Genomic DNA, 20,221 nt, shown 5'->3' on the forward strand with positions numbered 1-20,221 from the left:
GAGCCCCCGATGGTCTAGTATTAGTGGAAACCCCGATGGTCTAGTATTAGTGGAGCCCCCGATGGTCTAGTATTTTTGGAACCGCTATGGTCTAGTATTAGTGGAGCCTCCAATGGTCTAGTATTAGTGGAGTCCCCGATGGTCTAGTATTAGTGGAGCCCCCGATGGTCTAGTATTAGTGGAGCCCCCGATGGTCTAGTATTAGTGGAGCCCCCGATGGTCTAGTATTAGTGGAGCCCCCGATGGTCTAGTATTAGTGGAGCCCCCGATGGTCTAGTATTAGTGGAACCCCCGATGGTCTAGTATTAGTGGAACCCCCGATGGTCTAGTATTAGTGGAACCCCCGATGGTCTAGTATTAGTAGAGCCCCCGATGGTCTAGTATTAGTGGAATCCCCGATGGTCTAGTATTAGTGGAGCCCCCGATGGTCTAGTATTAGTGGAACCGCTATGGTCTAGTATTAGTGGAGCCCCCGATGTTATAGTATTAGTGGAGCCCCCGATGGTCTAGTATTAGTGGAGCCCCCGATGGTCTAGTATTAGTGGAGCCTCCGATGGTCTAGTATTAGTGGAGCCCCCGATGTTATAGTATTAGAGGGAGCCCCGGATGGTCTAGTATTAGTGGAGCCCCCGATGGTCTAGTATTAGTGGAACCCCCGAAGGTCTAGTATTAATGGAGCCCCCAATGGTCTAGTATTAGTGGAACCCCCGATGGTCTAGTATTAGTGGAACTCCTATGGTCTAGTATTAGTGGAGCCTCCAATGGTCTAGTATTAGTGGAGCCCCCGATGTTATAGTATTAGTGGAGCTCCCGATGGTCTAGTATTAGTGGAACCCCCGATGGTCTAGTATTAGTGGAACCGCTATGGTCTAGTATTAGTGGAGCCTCCAATGGTCTAGTATTAGTGGAGCCCCCGATGTTATAGTATTAGTGGAGCCCCCGATGGTCTAGTATTAGTGGAGCCCCCGATGGTCTAGTATTAGTGGAGCCCCCGATGGTCTAGTATTAGTGGAGCCTCCGATGGTCTAGTATTAGTGGAGCCCCCGATGTTATAGTATTAGAGGGAGCCCCGGATGGTCTAGTATTAGTGGAGCCCTTGATGGTCTAGTATTAGTGGAACCCCCGAAGGTCTAGTATTAATGGAGCCCCCAATGGTCTAGTATTAGTGGAACCCCCGATGGTCTAGTATTAGTGGAACTCCTATGGTCTAGTATTAGTGGAGCCTCCAATGGTCTAGTATTAGTGGAGCCCCCGATGTTATAGTATTAGTGGAGCTCCCGATGGTCTAGTATTAGTGGAACCCCCGATGGTCTAGTATTAGTGGAACCGCTATGGTCTAGTATTAGTGGAGCCTCCAATGGTCTAGTATTAGTGGAGCCCCCGATGTTATAGTATTAGTGGAGCCCCCGATGGTCTAGTATTAGTGGAGCCCCCGATGGTCTAGTATTAGTGGAGCCCCCGATGGTCTAGTATTAGTGGAGCCCCCGATGGTCTAGTATTAGTGGAACCCCCGATGGTCTAGTATTAGTGGAACCCCCGATGGTCTAGTATTAGTGGAACCCCCGATGGTCTAGTATTAGTGGAAACCCTGATGGTCTAGTATTAGTGGAGCCCCCGATGGTCTAGTATTAGTGGAATCGCTATGGTCTAGTATTAGTGGAGCCCCCGATGTTATAGTATTAGTGGAGCCCCCGATGGTCTAGTATTAGTGGAGCCCCCGATGGTCTAGTATTAGTGGAGCCTCCGATGGTCTAGTATTAGTGGAGCCCCCGATGTTATAGTATTAGAGGGAGCCCCGGATGGTCTAGTATTAGTGGAGCCCTTGATGGTCTAGTATTAGTGGAACCCCCGAAGGTCTAGTATTAATGGAGCCCCCAATGGTCTAGTATTAGTGGAACCCCCGATGGTCTAGTATTAGTGGAACTCCTATGGTCTAGTATTAGTGGAGCCTCCAATGGTCTAGTATTAGTGGAGCCCCCGATGTTATAGTATTAGTGGAGCTCCCGATGGTTTAGTATTAGTGGAACCCCCGATCGTCTAGTATTAGTGGAACCGCTATGGTCTAGTATTAGTGGAGCCTCCAATGGTCTAGTATTAGTGGAGCCCCCGATGGTCTAGTATTAGTGGAACCCCCGATGGTCTAGTATTAGTGGAGCCCCCGATGGTCTAGTATTAGTGGAGCCCCCGATGGTCTAGTATTAGTGGAGCCCCCGATGGTCTAGTATTAGTGGAACCCCCAATGGTCTAGTATTAGTGGAACCCCCGATGGTCTTGTATTGGTGGAGCCTCCAATGGTCTAGTATTAGTGGAGCCCCCGATTGTCTAGTATTAGTGGAGCCCCCGATGGTCTAGTATTAGTGGAGCCCCCGATGATCTAGTATTAGTGGAGCCCCCGATGGTCTAGTATTAGTGGAACCCCAGATGGTCTAGTATTAGTGGAGCCTCCGATGGTCTAGTATTAGTGGAGCCCCCAATGTTATAGTATTAGTGGAGCCCCTGATGGTCTAGTATTAGTGGAGCCCTTGATGGTCTAGTATTAGTGGAACCCCCGATGGTCTAGTATTAATGGAGCCCCCGATGGTCTAATATTAGTGGAACCCCGATGGTCTAGTATTAGTGGAACCCCTATGGTCTAGTATTAGTGGAACCCCTATGGTCTAGTATTAGTGGAGCCTCCAATGGTCTAGTATTAGTGGAGCCCCCGATGTTATAGTATTAGTGGAGCTCCCGATGGTCTAGTATTAGTGGAACCCCCGATGGTCTAGTATTAGTGGAACCCCCAATGGTTCTTCTTCCAGGATGATAAATTATGCATGGAGGAGACAGGTTGTGGAAGGCTTTGTATGTCATATTTAGGGTTTTGAACTGTAGCCTATGGGCAATAGGAAGGCAGTGAAGGACACGGTAGAGAGGAGAGGCTGTGGAATAATAGAGGGAAAGTTGGATTACTCTGGCAGCAGAGTTTTGGATAGATTTTAGTGGTGCAAGAGTGCTAGAGGGGAGGCTAGAGAGTATAAGGTTGAAATAGTCGAGGCAGGAGATCAAGAGGGCGTGCACAAACATTTTTAAATTTTCTTGGAATGTACGGATCCAGGAAATGTTTTTGACTTGTAATGGGCAAGAGGAGGCAAGGGCTTGGATCTTAGCTTGAAAGAGAGGGCAGAGTCGAGTATCACCCTGAGGGCACGAACATCCGGGAATATTTGTCCTGGTGTGCCGTCCCGGCATTACACAGGCACGTGCCCCACAACATTACCCGTGCCCTCCACAATGCAGTTACTTGGAAAGTCCACCTAACCACAAACACGTGGACAAGTGCTTGTGGTCAGGGACGGTACATCTCACTGAGGGCACAATGGGTTAACATAGTGGAAGCCGCTGTAACAGGCCAGATTAACTCCCCGCCAAGAATACCCGGGGTATAAACTGGCCTAGGCAACTTTAAGCCCGGGTATATTCTGGGCAGGGGGTTAATCTAGTCTGTTACATCTGGAGCGCTCCTGGCACTTACTGCTGGGTGTCATCTGTGAGAATCAGCTGACACCCGGTCACGATCAGCCGCGCTCTCCCCCGTGGGCGAGGCTGATCGCTTATGACGTACTATCCCGTCCATGGGCATTAAGGCCCAGGTCACATAGACGGGATAGTACGTCATATGTCAGAAAGAGTTTAAACTTTTTGTGCATTTTTGTCAATGTATTCACTTGGCTGATGCTACGATTGTAATGTAGAGAATCCCTTATTCTAGATTCGTACCACATTTTTAAACATATCCAAGTTCCTTACAAACAAGGATCTGCACTTTAGGGTTCATACGCACTTGCGAGAGACTCGCAAGATTCTCGTGCGAGTCTCTTGCATGAAAACCCAGCACTGCCACCGGCTCTCGGACCGGAGCATGCGGCTACATGTATTTCTATGCAGCCGCACGCTCAGGTCCGAGTGTAGGCGGCAGTGCCAGGTTTTCATGCGAGAGACTCGCACGAGAATCGTGTGAGTCTCTCGCAAGTATGAGCCCTTATATAAACTGTAGGATGTGGGTCGCCCTCACAGGGCAGTGGGGTACTCGGCACCGGGCCGGTGTCAGGGGAGATGTGCTGCGGTGGCGGTGACCCGGTCCGTGGCCCTGGGCGCCCAATAATGGGGTGATTGTTGTAGTGATTTATGTGAATAGTTCGTGACGCCACCTGTGGTGTTCGGCAAGTGAGGTGTTAAGCCGATGCTGCTTGCAGATCCTCTGGGACTGATGGTGTGTGCAGCAAAGATGGTGTAGCTCCCCACAGGTGGAGTTGTAGTCCCAGGGCAGTGTAGACGCTGGTACCCAGATGTAGCAGTGCTGAGCGTGTTGGCGCAGAGTGAATGGAGGACACCAGAGCTTGTAGTTCCAAGGCTTTACTCACAGTCTGTAGCGCACCCAGGTGCCTGCCTCTGCACTGTGTCCTCCGGGTCAGAGACTCAGTCAACCTCCAGGCAAGTTGGAATGCTCCCTTCCAACACTCCGCCAACATGTACCTTCCTGAACATCTCCTCTATCGCGCCTTTAAGTGTGAAGTACTCCAGTCCTAAGTTACTCTCAAGTGCCTCTTGTCCCGAGTTCCTTAGACCCTTACTTGTATGACAGACAGCTGTAGCCTGATCAGGGATCCTCCACTCCGAGGTCCCGGTTCTCTATCCGTGTTGCTGTTGTGTCCCAAGTCTATGATGGGAGTAGTGCGTTAGCGGCCCACTACTCCACCGGTGTCTGCTGCAGAACCATAAGTGTTCGTACAACCTCGGGGACCGGGCCCCGGTCTTGCGCTAGAACCTATAGGCTGGGTTCTCTCTCTCTAACCCACATCCTCTCTGTTCCCTTCTCCTTCGTTCTGTACTTTATCCTTCTTTCTTATGGAAACTGCTGTTACAGGTCTACGTCCTTCTCCTTCTCTCCTTTCCCGTGCCGGCTGGCCCAGATCACTGGGGCAGCTGCAGCACTCCTTCCTCCATCCCTTCTTCCAGGGATTCTCACTCCTCTCCGAGTGACTCCTTCTCCTCTGACCTCCTGTCAGACTGACCTGACGGACTGACCTGAAATCCTACACTTTCCCCTTCTTTTATATATCTAACTCCACCCACCTCCCAGCACATCTCGTGTTACGAAGCCAGGGACCACGAAAGGTGCTCTGCTACCTTACCAGCATAAAGCATGGATGGATCCCTGCTGAACTATCCTGTGTGTGGGGTGCGGGTGTGGAGTGTGGTTTGGAGCTCCAACCTTACCTAGATGGTGGGGTACCACACCTTAGGAGAAGGTGCAGTATCTCTGTGGCGACCGAGCCTCAGGGGCGCCACAGATGTCTCAGATGAATGTTTTTGTTATGTTTTACAATGGTGATGGAGAGATTTTTCTCTTGACTGTGCCCATTCAAGTCCATGGTTACAAAAAAAATAATCAGATGCCATAGCCAATTTTTACTGATACACTGCAATCCTGTAACATGGGAAACTGAGTTATCTGCATTATAGTTGTGTCCCATGAGAGTTATCTCCATCTAAGGCTAGGTTCAGATTTGCAGATGTCAGAGCTGCGGAGGGCTGCGTAGTTCCTCTGTGAAGCTCCATCCACTGCCGCACAACCTCCGTTCAGGTCCACCTACGTCTCCATGCGGCCTGCGTACCTATCTTTAACATTGGGTACGCAGGCCATGCGGATGTATGCAGATGTGTCCGCATGCATCGTTTTGACATCGACGTCCTGTTAGCGTGGCTGGTCTGGAGCCGGAATCTCCAAGAGTGCACCCTCTGGGCCGTGGGGGTTCGAGTACCACGGTAGCCGGTACCGAGAGGGGCGGCTCAGGATGGACTGAAGTAGGAGTGTGGGACTGAAGTGTAGATGACAGGACAGAGCTGGAACACAGAAGACAGGAGCGGAGTAAGACTAGACTGGAACGTGGAGGGATGGCAGGAGCAGGAACACAGGAGACAGGATTAGAGTAGGAAGGAAGGACTGGAGCAGGATGGAACAGGAACACCGGAAGCAGGACTGGAGTAGGAGGGAAGGACTGGAGCCAGATGGAACAGGAACACTGGAGGCAGGACTGGAGTGGGATGGAATACAGCAGGGGACACGGATAGCAGGACTGCGAGGCTGCTGCAGGGAGCACACGAGAATGGGACTGTGAGACTGCAGAGAGCACACAAAGAAGCGAGGCCCAGTGTGCTAGGAAACACAACGATCAGGCGCCTCCCTCAGGGGGAAGCGGCCTGATATGCCCCTGTCTGGTTTGCCATTGGTCAGGAGGTGCTTCTGGGTCAGGGCATAGCTGGATCACAAGAAGCAGAAGGGAGGCGCGGCCGCGGCCTATGGCACATGCGTATTGCATGCAGAAACGCTGTCGGCCGCGCGCCTGTCAGAGGTGACCACTGTGGCTGTCGGACGGCGAGGGGCTGCGGCATGGGAGCGATGGCCGGGTGAGTATGCAGAGATGGCGTGACAGTACCCCCTCCCCTAAGCCGCCCTCCCCGGAGATTAGCAAGAAATCTCTTGAGGATATGGGGAGCATTGATATTCTCCCGAGGCTCCCAGGATCTCTCCTCAGGACCAAAGCCCTTCCAGTCAACAAGAAAAAATGTCCTACCTCTAACCTTTTTCATGGCGATAATGTCCTCCACTTCAAAGACATCATCGGCACCCACCGTCTGAGAACCGGAATCAGGCAAGAAATGGAAGCGATTCAGCACCACAGGTTTCAGGAGAGAGACGTGGAAGGTGTTCGGGACCCGGAGCGAAGCAGCCAACCTCAATTTGTAGGCGACTTCGTTGATAAGTCCAAGAATTTCAAACGGACCGATATAGCGTGGCCCCAACTTGTAGGCGGGTAGTTTCAACCAGATGAATTTGGACGAGAGCCAGACCTTTTCCCCGACATGATAGGGTGGAGGATCCAATCTCTTCTTGTCGGCATAATTCTTCATCCGATCAACGGACCTCTTGAGTGACGTGTTGGTCTCGGCCCAAATCTTGGAAAATTCGGAGGACAAAGCGTTAGCCGCGGGTACCTCGGAGGCAGGGGTTATCGGAAGGGGAACACCAGAATGTCTGCTGAACACAATGAAAAACAGACTTGGCCGAGGACTCGCCAGCATGGTTGCTGTAAGCGAACTCCGCCCAGGGAAGTAAGTCAACCCAATCGTTCTGGTGGGCGTTGGAGAAATGACGTAGGTACCCAGTCAACATCTGGTTGGTACGCTCCACCTGCCCGTTGGACTGTGGATGGTAGGCCGAGGAGAAGACAAGGGAAACGTTCATGAGCTTACTAAGTGATCGCCAGAATTTGGAGGTGAACTGAACTCCTCGGTCAGAAAAAACGCATTGAGGCAGACCATGGAGTCTGAAGATCTGGTGGATGAAGATTTTGGCCAGCTCCAGAGCCGAGGGGAGACCGGGCACAGGGGCGAAGTGGGCCATCTTGGAAAAACGATCCACCACCACCAAGATGACTGTGCAGCCAGAAGAATAGGGTAGGTCGGTGATGAAATCCATGGCGATGTTTTCCCAAGGGACCGCAGGGACAGGCAATGGCAGCAACAAGCCAGACGGAGGTCTTCGTGTCACTTTGCTTTTTGCACAGGATGGACAAGAAGCCACAAAATCAAGTACATCTTGGCAAGGGTGGGCCACCAGTAGTGATGCGCGATAAGATCCAGGGTCTTCTTAGTCCCGGCATGGCTGGCCAGTTTGGAGGAGTGCCCCCATAGGAGGACTTTTTGCTTGAGGTTCTCAGGCACAAGCGTTTTGCCAGGAGGAGGAGCAAGCCAGTTCACCGGAGCCACTGTGATGATCCTAGTGGGGTCAATGATATGTGAGGGTTCCTCTGTGGTTTCGTGTGGCTGGAAGACCCTGGACAGAGCGTCGGCTTTGGTATTTTTGTTGCCAGGACGGAAACGGAGCTCGAAGTCAAATCGGGTGAAAAATAAGGACCATCTGGCCTGACGAGGGTTGAGTCTCTGGGCAGACTGGAGATAGGCTAGATTCTTGTGATCCGAGAAGATGACAAAGGGATGGACAGCTCCCTCCAGGAGGTGACGCCACTCCTCCAAGGCCAACTTGATGGCCAGAAGCTCCCGGTCGCCGTTCGAGTAGTTACACTCGGATGGAGAAAAGGCCTTCGAGAAGAAGCCACAAGGGTGCAGACGACCGGAGGCAGATCTCTGGGACAATACTGCCCCGGCACCTGTCGAGAAAGCATCCACCTCAAGCACAAAAGGTCGGTTGCTCTCCGGGCAATGGAGGACCGGAGCCGTGGAGAAAGCCCGTTTTAGGGTCAGAAAGGCCTCTTCAGCCTCCGGAGGCCAATCTTTGGGAGTAGTCCCTTTACGGGTGAGAGCAGAAATAGGTCTTGTGATTGCAGAAAAGTGAGAGATGAATTGCCGGTAATAATTGGCGAATCTGAGAAATCGTATCGCCCTTATTCCGACGGGGTGAGGCCATTTGAGAATGGCAGACAACTTTTCGGGGTCCATCCTCAGTCCAGCGTCGGAGATAATGTATCCCAGAAATGGCAGAGAGGTCTGTCCAAAGAGACGTTCTCTTTCTTCCTGGTCACAGCGGATGTTGAGGCTCTATATACCTCCATCCGTCATGACCAGGGACTTGAGGCTGTCTCGTGGTTTTTACAGAATAGTAATTTAGATCCCCCCTTGGTTACTTTGATTTTGAATTTATTAAAATTTATTTTAACTCACAATTGCTTTATTTTTAAAGATCAAGGTTTTTTTTACAAACACAGGGTACAGCTATGGGGGCAGCGTGTACTCCTGCATACGCTAACTTATTTTTGGGATTTTGGGGGAGGGAAATTTTTCAGTGTTCTCCGGTGTCTGGTATAGAGAAAGTCCATAATTTGATGAGATTTATTGACGACATCATGTTCGTCTGGGATGGCTCAATTGATGAGTTGAAAACTTTGATGTCAACTTTAAATAACAACAATTTGAATATAAATCTCACTTATTCATATGGGCAAAGGGTCAATTTTTTGGATATTGATATCTTGAAGAATGATGATGGGTCTATATCTACTGATATATTTAGAAAGCTGACTGCAACAAATTCAATTTTGCATGCGGGTTCGTCCCATTTAAAATCGACAATTCGTTCAATCCCTATGGGACAATACCTTCGAGCTAAGAGGATTTGTTCGTCTGAACAAACGTACCAAAAACAAGCAGCGGATTTATATACAAGATTTCGTGAAAGAGGTTATGGGCATAGGTCAATTCGCAATGCCTATAATAAGGTTCAGCACATGCCTAGGGATCAACTTCTATACAATAAAAAAATTAAAAATTTAGGGAACAATCAAGTGAGGTTGATTACTCCATTCAATGAGCAATGGAGTAATTTTACAAACATCATTAATTCACATTGGCATGTATTACATACTGATCCAATTTTTAAAAAAACTCTACCAGATAGACCTTGTATTACAGCAAAGAGATCTAGGAACTTATCTGATATGCTGGAACAGAGTTACTTAGCTCCAAAAGAAAAAGTACAAAAAGGTATCTTTGGTGATATCAAAGGATTTTATCCTTGTCGTAGTTGCAAAGCATGTGCAAATACGATTAAGACGAACAACTTTTGCAACTCAGATCACACTAAGGGTACCGTTACACCTAGCGATGCACCAGCGATCCCGACCAGCGATATGATGCGGTCAGGATCGCTGGTGCATCACTAGGTGGTCGCTGGTGAGCTGCCAAACAGGCAGATCTCACCAGCGACATCGCTGGGGACGGGGGTTGCTACTTACCTGTCAGACGCGGCGATCCTGCGTCCTCCCGCCCGGCTCCACGCGTCGCTCGTCGACGCCACAGGAAGCGCCGCAGGAAGTGGCCGACGAGGAATGGTCCAGCAGCTTCTCGCGTGATCAGCGATAACCAGCGGGGGAGCCGGTCGGAGGTAAGTATCACATGCAGCGATATCGCTAGCAATATCGCTGCAACGTCACAAAATCGGTGACTTTACAGCAATATTGCTAGCGATATCGCAGTGTGTAACGGGGGCTTAAGACATTTTCTATCAGAAAATGCCTAACCTGCTCCTCAAAAGGAGTGATCTATTTTGCAAGTTGTCCATGTGGTAAGATTTATATTGGAATGACCACAAGAGAATTCAGAATAAGAGTTTGTGAACATGTTCGTGATATAGAAAAAGCTAAAGAGGCCAAGGATGAAAATCAACTCAAGACGCTTCCAAGGCACTTTAGAGCTTTCCATAATTCTGAAGTTAAAGGTTTGAAAATGTTTGCAATAGATCAGGTATCCTTAGGTATGAGAGGTGGTGATCTGTTTCGAGTGTTATCACAAGTGGAGAGTCGATGGATTTACAGACTCAACACTATGGTCCCTGTGGGATTGAATGAGAGTAATGGTTTTGGGTCCTTTCTGTAAAAATTGTATGGGTATCTTTTTAGTCTTGGTTTTAGTTTTCTGTTTTTAATTATTTTTTCCTGTGCTTATACTCCAGTTCTCTATCTTCACATCGCAATATATGATCTGGCATGGAATTTATTGTTGAGGGCATTTCAAGATTTTATGAAGAAACACTCCTCTCACAAGAAATCTACGGCTCTTTCCGTACCCATTGGGTCTTCAATATTTCTTATTATTTGGTCACATTTTTATTCATTTTCTCTTTTTTCATTTGTTTATTTTATTCATATTGTGATAAAACACTCCGGGATCACCTTTGCTGGGGTCAAAGGTCACGTGCGTTCAGCATGAAACTCAGGCGCAGAGCTGGGATTCGGGTATAACTGACACTGGGTCAGGTTTATTAATGGTGAAAGCAATGCATAAAGAAATAAAACATAAAACAAATCCTTGCCTGTCCGGCACTAACTAAACAAAGTACAACCTAACTACCAACTGGCGGGCTTCTCCCGTCCAGCCAAACCACAGTTGCAGTGGGCACTGCTCTCACTCACGTGTGTCTCTCACACAGACAGGCTCTCTGTGTTCCCAGGCTGAGACACTCACACAACCACCTGGCATCCTTTTATATCCACCTCCCATTATTAGCAAGCAGGTGCGATACTGACCAGACTAGGCCACATAGGAAAGGAATCTGGGCGAGATATACCTGCCCTCATCCACTATTCCCACATGATTCTCACATATCCCCCCCTCTGCTCAGACCTCTCCGGTCGAGCAATGACACCCGCCAAACAGTGCACTCGGGACAGGGCATCTGCATTTCCCATCTGTACCCCTGGGCGGTGCTCCACCGTAAAAGTGTAGGCCTGCAGGGCAAGGAACCACCGGGTCACCCGGCTATTCCGTTCCTTGTTCAAGTGCATCCACTTGAGAGTGGCATGGTCCGTGATCAGCCTGAACTTTCGGCCCACCAGGTAATATTTGAGGGCCTCTAGAGCCCACTTAATGGCGAGGCACTCTTTTTCTACGACTGCATACCTTTGCTCGTGTTTATTCAGCTTCCTGCTGAGATAGAGGACTGGGTGTTCCACTCCGTCCCTCACTTGTGAGAGTACTGCCCCGATACCGGTATCAGAGGCATCCGTTTGTACCACAAACTCGCTGCGGAAGTCCGGAGTCACCAGTACGGGCTGAGAGCAAAGTGCCCGTTTTAGGCTATGGAAGGCTTCTTCAGCCGCTAAACTCCATTTAATCATGACGGAGTCTTTCCCTTTTGTAAGATCTGTCAGGGGGGTAGCGATGGCTGCAAAATTGGGTATGAACCGGCGATAATAGCCGGCGATCCCCAGGAAGGCTTGCACCTGCTTCTTGTTGACAGGTTGTGGCCAGTCCTGAACCGCCTGAATCTTATCAACCTGGGGTTTAACAACACCCCTCCCAATTACATACCCCAAATATCGGGCTTCTTCTAGCCTGATGTGACATTTCTTGGGGTTCTCCCAGTCCAAGCTGTAAATGACAATGTCGTCCAAATAGGCCGAAGCGTACTGCCTATGTGGCCTCAGGACTCGATCCATCAGTCTCTGGAAGGTCGCCGGTGCTCCGTGCAGTCCAAACGGCATATACACATACTGAAATAGACCTTCTGGGGTAGCAAATGCCGTCTTTTCTCTGGCAGCCTCCGCCAGAGGGATCTGCCAATACCCCTTTGTTAGGTCTAGGGTCGTAATATACCGGGCTTTTCCTAACCGATCTATTAACTCGTCGACCCGGGGCATAGGGTAGGCATCAAATTTTGAGACCGCATTCAGTTTCCTGAAGTCATTGCAGAACCGGATGGTGCCGTCCGGTTTAGGAATTAGCACAATCGGGCTGGACCAAGCACTGTGCGATTCCTCAATGACACCTAACTCTAACATTGCCTTCACTTCTCGGGAAACGGCTTCACGGCGCGCTTCCGGGATCCGGTAGGGCTTTACGTGAACAGTGACACCAGGTTCTGTTACGATGTCATGTTTCATTAGCGTCTGCCCGGGTTTTTCTGAGAAAAACTTTTGGTTGTGAAGTAGAAACTGCCTGACCTCAGTCTTTTGCCGCTCCGAGAGAGTCTCTGCAACCCGTACCTCCGGTACGGTATGCGAGCAGACGGGACGGGCCAGCTCCGCTGACAAGGCAGACCGATCTTTCCAGGGTTTTATCAGATTTACATGATAAATCTGTTCAGGTTTCCGCTTACCTGCCTGGTATACTTTGTAGTTTACTTCACCAACTCTTTCCTTAATCTCAAAGGGGCCCTGCCACTTTGCCAGGAACTTACTGTCCACCGTGGGGACCAGGATCAACACCCTATCTCCGGGTGCAAACGTACGGATCTTGGCGCCCCTATCATAGATTCTTTTTTGGGCTCCTTGAGCCTGCATCATGTGTTCTTTGACTATAGGCATAACAGCCGCAATACGGTCCTGCATTTGTGTGACGTGATCTATCACCGTTTTAAACGGAGTGACCTGACCCTCCCAGGTTTCTTTTGCAACGTCTAACAGTCCGCGAGGACGTCGGGCGTACAATAACTCGAAAGGCGAGAATCCCGTGGAAGATTGGAGTACTTCCCTGATGGCAAAAAGCAAATACGGAAGTAAATAGTCCCAGTTCTTCCCATCCTTGTTTATCACCTTTCTCAGCATCTGCTTCAGAGTTTTATTGAACCGTTGACCAACCCGTCTGTTTGAGGATGATACACGGATGTGCGTAACGGTTCGATTTGTAACAATCGGCAGAGCTCCTTCATTACCCTGGACATAAAGGGGGTCCCCTGGTCGGTGAGTATCTGTTTTGGTATACCGACCCGACTAAACACATGCACCAGTTCCTTGGCAATCGTCTTGGTGGCCGTGTTACGCAAAGGGATAGCCTCCGGGTAACGAGTGGCATAATCCAAGATGACCAGGATATGTTGGTGTCCACGTGCAGACCGTGGAAGGGGTCCAACTAAATCCATCCCAATCCTCTCAAACGGGACTTCAATAATAGGTAGGGGTACCAAAGGGCTACAGAACCGGGGCTTAGGTGCAGAGGCTTGGCAGTCAGGACAAGACTCAAAATATACACGAATATCGTGATGCATGCCTGGCCAAACAAAACAGTGTAATATCCTTTCGGTGGTTTTCTGGACTCCCAGGTGACATCCCATCACATGTCCGTGGGCCAGGTCCAGCACCTGCCGCCGGTAGGGTTTTGGCACGACTAATAGTTGCACCGTACCTTCCCCCTTTTTCTCTATCTGATAGAGTAAATCATTCTCCAGAACCATGTAAGGATATGCCAGCCTAGAGCCAGGTTCTACGGGTACCCCGTTTATCACTTTTACATTTGTCCTAGCCTGAGAAAGGGTAGGATCCTTTATTTGCTCGCTTTGGAAGTCATCTTTCTGAACTTCTAAATCCGTCAAACGGGGAGGTGGACGGCTGTCGGCCTCCTCCTCTTCCCCGGTCTCCTCCGTATCACCCGCCATGACTGAAAACGGGAACTGCAGGTCATTTCCCGCAGACTCTTCCCCCGAGTCTTCCGGGGAGACCTCTTCCAGGGGTTCGGGACCCCCACCCTCCCTGGGAGAAGAATCATGTACACGATTACCCAAGGGCATCAACTGATTCTCCCACAATTGCCAGAAGTGGGGAAAATCCCGGCCCAGGATAACATCATGCAATAACGCCGGGACGAGTCCCACTTTATGTTGCACAGACCCATAGGAAGTAGTAATGCATATGACCGTGGTGAGGTACGAACAGGTGTCTCCATGCACACACGTTACAGAAAATTTGTCCGATGGTCCAGTCGGGGCTGACACCAGACTGGCCTTCACCAGAGTCACCACACTTCCAGAGTCTAACAATGCCACCACATTTTTGCCATCAACAGTTAAATCACACAAGTGTTTTTCCGCATCCTTTTGACCAGCATTCACACTCACTACCCGTGCAACCATAGACATGCGGTTTTTAGAGTCTGTGACGTCGCACTGCATGGGTTCAGTAGTGACCGGACAGTTTGCAGCAATATGTCCCATCTCTTGGCAGCGGAAACACCTAATGGGCCCCTTGCTTAGACCATAGTTCGTTACTCTCGGCCTCGCAGTGCGGGCAGTCCCATTTTCCTCCCCCACTGTCTTAGGGATTTTTCCATCTCCCCTACTCCCTGGAACAGTCTTACCGGTTCCACGTGGAGATGATGAAGAACGAGGTGGGGTAACGTCGTCTCGGAGTCCTTCCGCCACGGAGTAACGTTCAACCAGATCCACCAGTTGATCTGCCGTTGTAGGATTTCCATGGCTTACCCACTTCCTCAGGGCTGGCGGTAGAGCTCTCAGGTACTTGTCCATGACGACTCTCTGGATTAACTCTGGCGCTGTCAGCACCTTGGGTTGTAGCCACTTCTTCGTCACGTGGATCAGGTCGAACATCTGTGACCGCGGTGGTTTATCCGGCTGATAAGTCCATTGATGCACTCTCTGTGCACGGACAGCGGTCGTCACTCCCAGCCGGGCCAAGATCTCGGCTTTCAGTTTGTCAAAGTCCTGCGCAGCTTCAGGCTCTAAGTCATAATAAGCCTTTTGGGCCTCACCGGAAAGAAACGGGGCAATCAGGCCGGCCCATCGTGCCTTCGGCCATTTTTCTCGTACCGCCGTCCGTTCAAACGTGGTCAGGTATGCCTCGACGTCATCTTCGGTCGTCATCTTCTGCCAGTACCGACTCACGTGAATCACTCTCGACTCGGCTTCCAGGTTAACCTCATGTAGGCTTGCCAGGCGCTACGCCACCTGCTGGAGAAGCGAACGATCGGTAGCTGTCATGTCCACCAACTCCTTCAGCTGGGCCATCATCTCCCGATTAGCTTCTTGCTGGACAGCGGTGGACTGTACCAGTGCTTTCACCACGTCCTCCATGCTCATGCTTGCAACGTGATGCCCGCGTTCTCCACCACAATGTGATAAAACACTCCGGGATCGCCTTTGCCGGGGTCAAAGGTCACGTGCGTTCAGCATGAAACTCAGGCGCAGAGCTGGGATTCGGGTATAACTGACACTGGGTCAGGTTTATTAATGGTGAAAGCAATGCATAAAGAAATAAAACATAAAACAAATCCTTGCCTGTCCGGCACTAACTAAACAAAGTACAACCTAACTACCAACTGGCGGGCTTCTCCCGTCCAGCCAAACCACAGTTGCAGTGGGCACTGCTCTCACTCATGTGTGTCTCTCACACAGACAGGCTCTCTGTGTTCCCAGGCTGAGACACTCACACAACCACCTGGCATCCTTTTATATCCACCTCCCATTATTCATTAGCAAGCAGGTGCGATACTGACCAGACTAGGCCACATAGGAAAGGAATCTGGGCGAGATATACCTGCCCTCATCCACTATTCCCACATGATTCTCACAATATTTTATTTTTTTATTTTTTATTTTTATATTTTTTTCACTCATTTCTTATTTTTTCTCACAATTTTCTTTGTGTATTTGTGCTATATATTATGCATTATACATAATTGTGTGTACAATTACTTTTTGATATATGACATATGATGTGTGTATTGTATGCCATGTGTTATTTTTATGTACAGTAGATTCGCTTTTAACAGAGACATGATATATAGCTGTCATAGTTATATGATGCACATACACTTTCACATGTCCTGCACACACATTATGCTAGTTGTTAAAAAAAATTCTTTGCTTGCATGGTGTGCTTATAATTGACACATATGTGTGTGCTTTTGCACTCTATGTCAGGCATATTCACTTTAATGGTTTATACACACCGCTATAATTATTTCAGTATCATTATGCTTTATCCCCTCACTTTCAACACTTGTTATCACTTTAAATAGTGATTATTATTCTTCATAATTATTTTATTTTCTTGTGCTCACTTGAGCGCATGCCCAGTTCTGTCCTCCCTAGGAGCCTTCTGACTTGCTCAGTCTGGTATGTGGCATTCTCTGGCTGTTTTGCAGCTCGAGCCGCTTTCATGCTGATGAGCGCTGATGATAGACTCCCTGTTTATAGTGGGGACTCAACAGCGCATGCGCCGGTAATGCTGTGGACGTTTATAACTGGATACTATTGACGTCACTGTGGATGCTACAGCACAGGTCCTGAATTTTACATGCTTTATTAGGGAAAGCGATTTATTGGTTGACCGCACTATATAAACGAGATCCGGGGCACTTGTAAACCACGCCTCCTGAGGAAGCTGCGGCGTAACGCGCGTAGGGGCGGCAGGTTTTACAGCGACATACACAGCACATGTAAGTTGTTACTTTCTAATGCAGCCCTTGTATCCCACTCTGGAATTTGTATAGACAGTCTTTACTCTGTGTACACTTAACGCCCACCAGGCTTATTGATACAAGGCACTTGTGCACTTTATATTCAGCATTTTACTCTGGGCACTTATTGTATGCAAAACCTTATCTGGGCATACATATTATGTAAATGGGGAGTTTGCTGTTTACTATGCATTCTATTTGTGAAAGGAAAGCAAAGAAACTACATGTTTTATACAGATAAAACCTTTATTAACTGTCAAGGTGCTGGTCTAATTATATTGTGTTTATGTCTGCTGTAACTTGCACTTAGCATTTATGCTCTGTTAATTATTCTAAATAAATTATTTAGCTTGAAAAACTCCAATTTTGATCTCTTGTGATGCTTAATAGCTCATTTATGAGATTTTTTTGCTATTATGGTCTGTAGTTGTCTAGCTTGGGCGGCTGTGACGTTTTCCTGAGCCTCCATTCTTTCATTCAGGGAGGATAGAAGCTGATCATGGGATTCCACTTTCTCGCCACATTGTTGGATGTCATCTTTAAGTACAAATCCAAAGTGGAAAAAAGAGCCGGGCTGAATAAACCGCGCTGACCAGAAAAAAACGCACCTTCGGCAGTCCATATAATAAAATACTTCTTTAATAAGCCTATGCGTTTCGTGGCAAAACCAGCCACTTCATCAGGGCATAAAAAACAATCACAAATTCAGGATATAAATACAATCACAAACTGTTTCAATACACCTTTCTTTGACGTCATTTCCTGTGGAAACACCCATATATCATATAAAACCATGTATATAAATAAAAAATGCTTAAATATTGTGATTAAAATCCAATAACAAATCTATCAATATCATGGAAATTTTATACACCAAAATAACAAAAAATATATATGGTAAGATAAAATGCAAAAAAATTAACTCGAACCCACCACTTCAGAACAACTCAAAAATGTAGTTGCCGTGTCTTAGCCCACCGGACCACACCAAATCCACATATCCCTTGAGATCCTCATATGTAACAAATACCCCACTCATTCAATTATTTCACCAAAATATGTCTAAAAAAGGTCACTAATTTCATTTAAACCCATTGGTTGGAGTGTATTTAATTTATATATTATATTTATATATGTTTCATATATCCCTTCCGAATGTTAATCCTCTTAAGGCCCCGTCACACTAAGCGACTTACCAGCGATCCCGACATCAAGGTGTCAGAATCGCTAGTAAGTCGCTATGTGATCGCTGGTGAGCTGTCACACAGACAGCTTCACCAGTGATCAGCACAGCGATGTCGAGCACCCGGCATCGCTGGCCATCGCTGTAAACAATAGAATCAAAATAAAAAATATAGTTATTCTCACCTTCTGATGTCCCGTTCAGCCATCCTGCCTCTCTCCACGCTCCGGTCCCAGTGATCCTTTGCACGAATGACCGCGAGATGTCACGGTCTCGAGGGATAACAAAGTGTCCCGGTCATTTGTGCAAAGGATCACTGGGACCGGAGCGTGGAGAGAGGCAGGATGGCTGAACGGGACGTCAGAAGGTGAGAATAACTATATTTTTTATTTTTTTAATTATTTTTTAAACCTGATCGCTGGTCTCCCGCCTGTCACACGCAGCGATGCGTGCTGGCCAGCGGGAGACCAGCGACCAAAGAAATGTCCAGAGGTTTCTTCCAGCGATCAGCGATACCGGCAGGGGGGCCGCTCGCTGATCGCTGTCACACATAGCAATCTCGCTGGTGAGATCGCTGTTACGTCACAAAAGTTGTGACTCAGCAGCGATCTCGCTACCGAGATTGCTTAGTGAGACGGGGCCTTAATGTAAAGGTTGAGATGTCCTACCTACATATTGCTTCCCACATTTGCATTGAATCAGATAGATGACAAAACTGGTCTTACATGTCATCCTATATCTGATCCTAAACTTCCCACTCGGATAACTAAAGGAGTGAAATCTATCAGTAGAATCAATTACAGATCTACAACACTGACAGCCTTTCCTGTTACATTGAAAAGCGCCTTTTTTCTCATGTAGTATACTACTGTTTAGTGAAATATCCCTTGAGGAGATAACACTTGGGGCTAAAATATTCTTAATGGTGGGAGCCCTCCTAAAAATCAACCCCAGCTTCTGATCCACCACCTTATTCAGAACTGGATCATTTAAAACAATTTTCCAGTGCTTTTCCAATATGCTATGAATCTGAGAATTCTGTACAGAAAAAGTGGTTATAAAATTCGCATCATAATTATCCACACCTCTATCAATCTTACAGGAATAAACTAAATCCTTTTGTGTCAAATGTTTTGCTGATTTGTATGCTCTTTTTATCAGTCTGGAAGGATAATTTTTTTCTTGAAATCTATTTAATAAAACTTTGCTCTAACACTCTTTTTGGATCTCATTATTTATGTAGACAATTCTGGGAAGGTTTTTACTAGGAATTATTTTAAAAAGGTTGATGCCAATCGCTATGTTCACTATAATAGTGGCCATTATAAACCTTGCCTTAATAATATTCCCCGCAATCAATATACTAGGATTAGAAAAAATTGCTCCTCAAATATAACCTTTGAGGAGGGGAGCAAAGTTTTATTAAATAGATTTCAAGAAAAAAATTATCCTTCTAGACTGATAAAAAGAGCATACAAATCAGCAAAAAATTTGACTCAGAAGGATTTAGTTTATTCCTGTAAGATTGATAGAGGTGTGGATAATTATGATGCAAATTTTATAACCACTTTTTCTGTACAGAATTCTCAGATTCGTAGCATATTGGAAAAGCACTGGAAAATTGTTTTAAATGATCCAGTTCTGAATAAGGTGGTGGATCAGAAGCCGGGGTTGATTTTTAGGAGGGCTCCCACCATTAAGAATATTTTAGCCCCAAGTGTTATCTCCTCAAGGGATATTTCACTAAACAGTAGTATACTACATGAGAAAAAAGGCGCTTTTCAATGTAACAGGAAAGGTTGTCAGTGTTGTAGATCTGTAATTGATTCTACTGATAGATTTCACTCCTTTAGTTATCCGAGTGGGGAATTTAGGATCAGATATAGGATGACATGTATCACCAGTTTTGTCATCTATCTGATTCAATGCAAATGTGGGAAGCAATATGTAGGTAGGACATCTCAACCTTTACATAAGAGGATTAATTCCCATAGGTTTAACATTCGGAAGGGCTATATGAAACATGGTTTGTCCCGTCACTGCGCAGTGTTCCATCAGGGTTCTGTGTCTCTGACGGTGCTTCCCACAGATCATGTATCTGAACATACCCAGAATAGAATACAAAATTTAAAAAGAAAGGAAACTTATTGGATATATAAATTAAATACACTCCAACCAATGGGTTTAAATGAAATTAGTGACCTTTTTTAGACATATTTTGGTGAAATAATTAAATGAGTGGGCTATTTGTTACATATGAGGATCTCAAGGGATTTGTGGATTTGTTGTGGT

General features: G+C 47.4%; 1 protein-coding gene across 1 annotated transcript in view; it reads left to right on the forward strand.

Moving 5' to 3' along the window:
- LOC141083616 (microtubule-associated serine/threonine-protein kinase 3-like) overlaps positions 1 to 19,527 on the forward strand; it is a 54,019-nt gene extending 34,492 nt beyond the window's left edge. Inside the window, exons 5-6 of the mRNA XM_073567966.1 lie at positions 10,126 to 10,309; positions 19,511 to 19,527. Coding sequence (XP_073424067.1) covers positions 10,126 to 10,309; positions 19,511 to 19,527 — 201 coding nt within the window. The remainder of the gene's footprint in view (positions 1 to 10,125; positions 10,310 to 19,510) is intronic.
- The last annotated feature ends 694 nt before the right edge of the window (positions 19,528 to 20,221 follow it).

The sequence above is a fragment of the Dendrobates tinctorius genome, unplaced genomic scaffold (assembly GCF_039654945.1).
Source record: "Dendrobates tinctorius isolate UK_male_01 unplaced genomic scaffold, ASM3965494v1 ptg000005l, whole genome shotgun sequence".
NCBI classification, from domain to species: Eukaryota; Metazoa; Chordata; class Amphibia; order Anura; family Dendrobatidae; genus Dendrobates; species Dendrobates tinctorius.